General features: G+C 44.7%; 1 protein-coding gene across 1 annotated transcript in view; it reads right to left on the bottom strand.

Annotated features, from left to right (window-relative positions):
* The window catches only part of LOC134177789 (low-density lipoprotein receptor-related protein 4-like), an 11647-nt gene extending 3789 nt beyond the window's left edge, over positions 1–7858 (bottom strand). The window contains exons 1-2 of the mRNA XM_062644570.1: positions 7750–7858; positions 6582–6713 (exon numbers count right to left, since the gene is read on the bottom strand). Coding sequence (XP_062500554.1) covers positions 6582–6713; positions 7750–7807 — 190 coding nt within the window. The 5' untranslated portion in view covers positions 7808–7858. The remainder of the gene's footprint in view (positions 1–6581; positions 6714–7749) is intronic.
* Positions 7859–8364: the final 506 nt, after the last annotated feature.

The following is an 8364-nucleotide window of genomic DNA, read 5'->3' as shown; positions in this document are numbered from 1 at the left end:
CACACACACACACACACACACACACACACACACACACACACACACACACACACACACACACACACACACACACACACACACACACACACACACACACACACACACACACACACACACACACACACACACACACACACACACACACACACACACACACACACACACACACACACACACACACACACACACACACACACACACACACACACACACACACACACACACACACACACACACACACACACACACACACACACACACACACACACACACACACACACACACACACACACACACACACACACACACACACACACACACACACACACACACACACACACACACACACACACACACACACACACACACACACACACACACACACACACACACACACACACACACACACACACACACACACACACACACACACACACACACACACACACACACACACACACACACACACACACACACACACACACACACACACACACACACACACACACACACACACACACACACACACACACACACACACACACACACACACACACACACACACACACACACACACACACACACACACACACACACACACACACACACACACACACACACACACACACACACACACACACACACACACACACACACACACACACACACACACACACACACACACACACACACACACACACACACACACACACACACACACACACACACACACACACACACACACACACACACACACACACACACACACACACACACACACACACACACACACACACACACACACACACACACACACACACACACACACACACACACACACACACACACACACACACACACACACACACACACACACACACACACACACACACACACACACACACACACACACACACACACACACACACACACACACACACACACACACACACACACACACACACACACACACACACACACACACACACACACACACACACACACACACACACACACACACACACACACACACACACACACACACACACACACACACACACACACACACACACACACACACACACACACACACACACACACACACACACACACACACACACACACACACACACACACACACACACACACACACACACACACACACACACACACACACACACACACACACACACACACACACACACACACACACACACACACACACACACACACACACACACACACACACACACACACACACACACACACACACACACACACACACACACACACACACACACACACACACACACACACACACACACACACACACACACACACACACACACACACACACACACACACACACACACACACACACACACACACACACACACACACACACACACACACACACACACACACACACACACACACACACACACACACACACACACACACACACACACACACACACACACACACACACACACACACACACACACACACACACACACACACACACACACACACACACACACACACACACACACACACACACACACACACACACACACACACACACACACACACACACACACACACACACACACACACACACACACACACACACACACACACACACACACACACACACACACACACACACACACACACACACACACACACACACACACACACACACACACACACACACACACACACACACACACACACACACACACACACACACACACACACACACACACACACACACACACACACACACACACACACACACACACACACACACACACACACACACACACACACACACACACACACACACACACACACACACACACACACACACACACACACACACACACACACACACACACACACACACACACACACACACACACACACACACACACACACACACACACACACACACACACACACACACAGTGACACACACTTAGCAAGAAGCTCTATCATTAGACTATTGTATTGAAAGGATGCATCTCTCCATACAGCAATTACACCACTCAAAAACAACAGAGGTAGACCGAATTTCCAGGTTAACCGAGTTTCCAGTCGTTGAATATTTCTTCTGACAGCCACATTTTGGTAAAGTTCAATTAACCTAATATTGTATTAGTAACTAAGACTGTTTCTATTTTTACTTCCATGATCCCACTGAAGAGCTACGATTACAGTGACCTGAATATCTGTTACTTGTGCCCATGTACTTCTACCCAGTGACTTTGCTAAAAGCTGTGAGTCATAGAAACTTTAAAATCAGGTGACTTGGAAGGAATGTACACTAACAGGTTCAGTTTTCATCAAATCTCTGTGGCTACCTGGTTATCTATGCCAAAAATGATTATATATGGGACTCACACTTTAGGAAGGTATGGTATGCAAGCAAGTGGCCAATCAGGATGTGTGTTGCTTGTGTTGCCAGTAGGTTGCCAGTAGCAACAAGTCAAATGGTGGGCAGCCAATCACTAAGAGTGAGAGAACATTTAGCCAGAAAGAGGTCAATTTTGATCAGAAACAACAGAAACCTGGTATTCTAAGTAAACGCCCTCTGGAAATCAGTGAGCATCCAATCTTGCTACCATTGGAGGTAATGTATGCTGAATTAAACACACTTGGGAGTGGCAGGTAGAGATCATCAACTACAGATCATATGGCCCATGGACATTGGATACTACATATCATATGTAAATTGATACTGTGTGTATTAGATACACAATTGAGACCCTAAAAGCTATACACACAACGGCGTTCAATTTGCTTTAGTTCTTGAACTGACGCTAAACCTGGAACTGCTGGAAATGCCCTGATTACCAGAACTTCCACCCAAGAGTACCATCGACCTGTTCCTGACTTCAAGTGAGATTCTAAGTCAGGATTGGAGACCATCAAGGTGCAGTGCTAGAGCAACATAGGGTGCTGTGTTTGGTCCAAAATGTTAGCTGTACAACATTTCTATGCATGGGCAGAGTACAACACAAGCAAGCCATCACTAGCCCTTTATCGCCCCGATTTTCATTCGGGCTACTTTCCAATCTGCATACATGTTGAAAACCTGCACCTCCCAATATATTCCAATCCAATCCAAATCACAAAATCGATTGTAATAGCTTTAGTTAGTAACTTAGCACTAGTAGACAAGTCCACTAAGCAGTCGGTGACAATTTTCCATGCCCATATCAACGCTACAGACGTGGTATCTGCATGCTCACCGAGATCTACAAGTTTTTCAAAACTGCAAAGGTGTCTACCCTAACCTGAGCAATGCTCTCACTAACTTATGCTGTTCAAGCATGTTTTCATGGCGCTTTCATGGCATGGGTAATCAGTGCATTGTCTTACATCCTGTGCAGGGTAACCGCCTGCCTCCCTCCCAGATCGGCTTCTCTAGGCGCCAAAAACACCACTAGAAGAACGAAAAATTGGGCTATCACTTCAACAACACAACCCGAAGCATTGATGTACTTTGTCTTGCGACTTTGTATTCTCTCAACGCACCAATAACGACTCCACTGCATAACTAGACTGCAAAAGGCATGACTCACCAATAACAACTCCACTGCACAAGCAGCCAAGGGCATGACTCACTTACCCATTGGAATGTGGGCCAATAGGCCACACTTCTGGCCCGCACGCTCGTAAATCGACGTAAATGGCACGTAAATCGACGTAAAATACAAAGACACGTAATTTTTTCGTAATTTACGATCCTGGGTCGTATTTTACGTCTGAAGTGTAGCTTTGCGCATGCTCTTTGCGACGTCAATTACGAAGATCGTAAATTACAAAAGATTTACGTGTCTTCGTATGTTACGTCTATTTACGTCCTATTTAGATAGGTTGATTTACGCAACATCGCTAGGTCATAATAACACGTGCACTGTGTAATTACACTCCATCATTTGACATTAGTATAGGAGCTCTTGAACATTCATCTTTATTAAGTAATTAAGAATAATACCGCCGTTCAGTACATGAAATGTGTGTAAGCCGTATACAGTACTACACAAGGCTAGAGACCAAAGGATTGACGGAGCCGTCAATCTGTGTGAACTGAAGGTTCCGCCCATGGGAGGGTCTACGCAGTGTACAATTGTGGTTGATAGGCATTGAGCTGTCACTAGACACTTCGTGCCAAGAATGGATGGTTCGCTAGAACTGGTGAAAGGCAACAAAGACCGGTTGCAATACACAGTAAGCAATTAAGAATCTAGCTATCTAATTATGTATGACTGACAAAAATTGATTTAAGTGGACTACATCGTGCATTCTCTAGGCTGAAATTCGATTAGCTGCCTATAGTATTGGCAAGACCTTCTCTAGAGGAGACGTACAAAAAGGCTTCTACGAGCTAAACTTCAATTCAAAAAGTAATGTCAACATGATAAGTTTTTGGTGATGTAGGAGGCATAAATATGTCGACAGGCCTGTGATCAAAGTCTACTGTAGAGTTGGTATTATGCAAGACATTCGGGAGCGCATAAAACGCCATGAATGTAACACAGCGTAAGTGTTTATCGTTTTGCACTGTTGTACGCATTTTGGGGATAAATTTTGTCCGTGTGCATCTAGACGATTGCGACGGCCTCGTCATCCTAGGAATTCCAGATCCGTATGTCGCGCCACGTTACCAACGCAGTACTCATCACAACATCCACCTCTTGATCACGAACGGCAGTCGGTGATGAAGGTTTGGAAAACCTGCAGCTGTCGCCAATTGCAAGCTTGGAACTACGTATCTGTCGTGTACGTGACAATTGTAATTCATTATCACAATATTTAAATTCAATTTGTGGTAATAGGTGAAATAGATTTCCAAGCTGCAGGGCTAGCGACAGCTGCAGGTAGCGTACCCACTTCCAAGCGACAGGTGCATGCTTTTGAACAATCACGACAATGGGCTGCCCGTGGAGCTGGGACTTCTAGCTAAACAACAGGTATTCTAAAAATAGCTATATATAGATACTCTGACTTACCATTAGACATCTTTTTGATACAGATTCTTTTTTGATTGAAATAATTCAAATTATCGATGGGAAGACGATTCTACCTGGAAGCAGAAGAAGACAACTGCCATCAAGGGCACTAAATGTATTAGCATTATCTACATGTGTACGTTCATGACATTATCATTGATCTCTTCATTCAGCAGGAAAAAATTATATGGAATCAAGAAAACTGTCAAATAATTTATCTTGTGATTTTGTAATTTGTATTATATCATTTTGTAATTAACATAATTATTTTGATAATAAAGGAAATTTGCACTCTCGCGTTACTGCATGCATATATACGGAAACTCAGTCCTAAATGCTACGTAACTGCTACGTATATGACCATAATTGAAAAGTAATTAGGCCGTAATTAGACGTAAATTTTATGTAAATGCCCAGTATATCAACCGTTTTCACAACGTAAATTGACGTAAGTTAGAGTAAATCGAGTCCTAAAGCCTACATAAACCCTACGTAAAACAATGTAAATAACTCGTAATTGCAACGTAAATGACTAGTAATTGCAAGGTAAATGACCGTAAATAAACGTAAAGTGGCCATTTACCAACAAATACGTCTATTTACGAATGAATACGCCTATTTACGAGCACCATCGGTGTAATTTACGGTTTCAATAGAATGATCGTAAATTAGATTTACGAGCCTGCGGGCCAGTAGTGGGCCAGTAGTGGGCCAGTCATTTGGCAACTGACGTCCCTGGCCAAATGATGTCTGTGGCCAAATGACGTCATTTGGCCATGACGTCCACCAAATGACATTGGTCCACCAAATGACATCAGATCGGATTGGAAACTACATCATAAGTATATTCTAGACATAGCAGATCTCTATGACGTTGCTTTTGGACTTTCCACAACACTAACAAGTGTTTTATTCATATATACAAGAACCCAAACCACTGGTCTCCCATTTCTTGCCTAACACATAGATAGTAAGGTGTGACAGGCATAAGTGAAGGCATGGTGGCGTTAGTCAAGGGATGGCAGGATTGGGCGTGTCCTTGTAAAATTTAGCCAAGGTGTGGCGGCCACGTCTTGAGATGCCTGGAGAGAACACTGCAATCTCCATATTGGCTGCCCTTCCTGCCCTTGCACGGATTACTAAAATAGTTCAAGTCTGTATAAGCTCAGTGTTTGACCTTTGTGTTATACACATCTATGGCTTGTTGACATATTTCTACCTACCCTACAGATCTAGTTATCCCCCAACTAGACCAGTCAGTTAGTCCTATAAACGTAAGGGGAGCCAACACCAGACCATATACTAGCCACAAAACTAATATCCATTATTACAAAATAACTCTCAAGTGGCCATGTATTATCACAACTACTGTGACTGTTGTTTTTTGTTCAAAGTGCGTAGGTCGGCCGGATAATGTCCTACCAACTTGTATTACCACACTACGCCAAATTCTCTGTACCAAACAGAATACATGGCCTGCTGCCAAGCCACCAGACTCACACAGAGAGGAAACAAACTACCTTAAAAATTTACATAATTATGTCTCTAGCTACAACTCACCATCACAAAACGTCTCGTCGGAGGCGTCCGGACAGTCGTTCACTCCGTCGCAAACCCACGAGCGAGGAAGGCACGGATTGCGGGCCGGCGCGACGCACTTGAAGAAGAGAGCCGGACGCTCTTGGCAGAGATCTGCAAAGAGAGACAGTGTAGCAAAAATAGAAAGTGTACACAAGAGTGGCACGTGGAGTCCCGGATGTGCACTCGACAACACGTGGCCAGGGCGAAGGTGTGTACGAAAACAGCAAATAAGATCACGAAACGACAAAAAATTGCGTCAGTAGAAACGTCAGCAATTTAACTGCATTTATAAATATGCTCGGTCGAGTAATTTTTTCTTGAGAAACCTTTCAGGGGGTCGGCCACTGAAAATGTGGTGGGCGTGACCAAAACAAACCTTTGCACAAGGGCGCGACATTTCAATTTTAGCAACACTGCGTAGTTCAAATAGCAACAATGTTAGAGTTCAAATAGCAACAATGACGTCTAGATGCTATAATGACGTCCAACTAGCAACAGTCTCGTCGCAACTTGCTACAAATGTTGTCGCCGGACGTGCGCAGTCTGCTTCATTCCGAAAATATCTCGCGTGCTCTTCCAGACGCGACCACTACTGTGGCTTCTCTAACAAGCGATGCGCTCGACTGATAACCTAGCATGCAAACTCCCTCTAGATTTGTGGAATTCTAGACTCGCAAGAAGTAAACACTCACGCTGCCAAACGTCACGGCAAACAACTCGAAACCAAACAGCGATAATTGTGTAGAAAGTCGGGAAAATGAGCGGAAAACCAATGAGTGGCACACACACCTGGAAGCAAACCGCGTGCCAAAAATCACTCGCCCATGAGGCAATCATCGCGAACTTTAGCACATCGCGTACAATCCAAAGCACGTGCAACAAAGCAATTGCGAACACGCGCCAAGTCGCGACGATCACGACGTTTCTCGCACGTCCAGCAGAACAAAGAGCACGAACCGGAAACGGCTGGTTACAATACAGCAGTAGGAGCATAAAGTGTAGCAATAACAGTATGTGTAACCGTTAGAGCCGTAGACGCGCGGTATGACCAGCGGGCATCACCTCAAACTCGTTCACATCCGAGTTTCACGTTTCCTTTGCGGTCTGGCTAAGATGTTGGCAACACACGCCTAGTGACATCGCTTACCTGCGTTATTTATCCAGCAGAAGGAAGACAGTAGAGTGAGCGTTAGCAGCCACAGCATATTCACGGGCTTGAACGATTACAAGCCTCTGGATAGAGTACAGCTCGACACTTGTTTCGACAGTAAATGGAGGTCACTTGCCTACTCCACGTGTTTTCGTACTTGGCATACCAATATTTCTCTCGACCAATCACAGAGCGGAGTTAGGCGTTAACCTTAGCTATTGGCCAAAAAATGCGGGCTTTGTAACTGGAGATAGTGCGTTTGACGTCACAACACGTAATATCCCGGAAGTCGCCATCTTAGGGGGCAAGCGTACTAGCATGGTTACGAGTTGCTCTGTTTTCGGCTGCCACGATCGTAGAATTCAGGGCAGCAACATACGTTTTTAGTCTATACCGGCTATACTATACCAACCAGTCAGGGACCTGAAACGCGTCATTTGAGCAACAGACAACGTGCAGCGTGGATCTCCAGCCTAGTCAGAAAGGACTGGAAGCCGTCGCAGCATTCGCGTGTTTGCTCTGAGCACTTTCTGTCTGGTAGAGCTGTCATTTCTAGTATGTTCTGTACTAAAAGAGTAATCTATGCTACTCTGAATAATTCTAGGAAAGCCA

The sequence above is a fragment of the Corticium candelabrum genome, chromosome 3, assembly GCF_963422355.1.
Source record: "Corticium candelabrum chromosome 3, ooCorCand1.1, whole genome shotgun sequence".
NCBI classification, from domain to species: Eukaryota; Metazoa; Porifera; class Homoscleromorpha; order Homosclerophorida; family Plakinidae; genus Corticium; species Corticium candelabrum.
The sequence above is the reverse complement of the archived record's forward strand: the minus strand, read 5'-3'. Positions and strand labels throughout refer to the sequence as shown.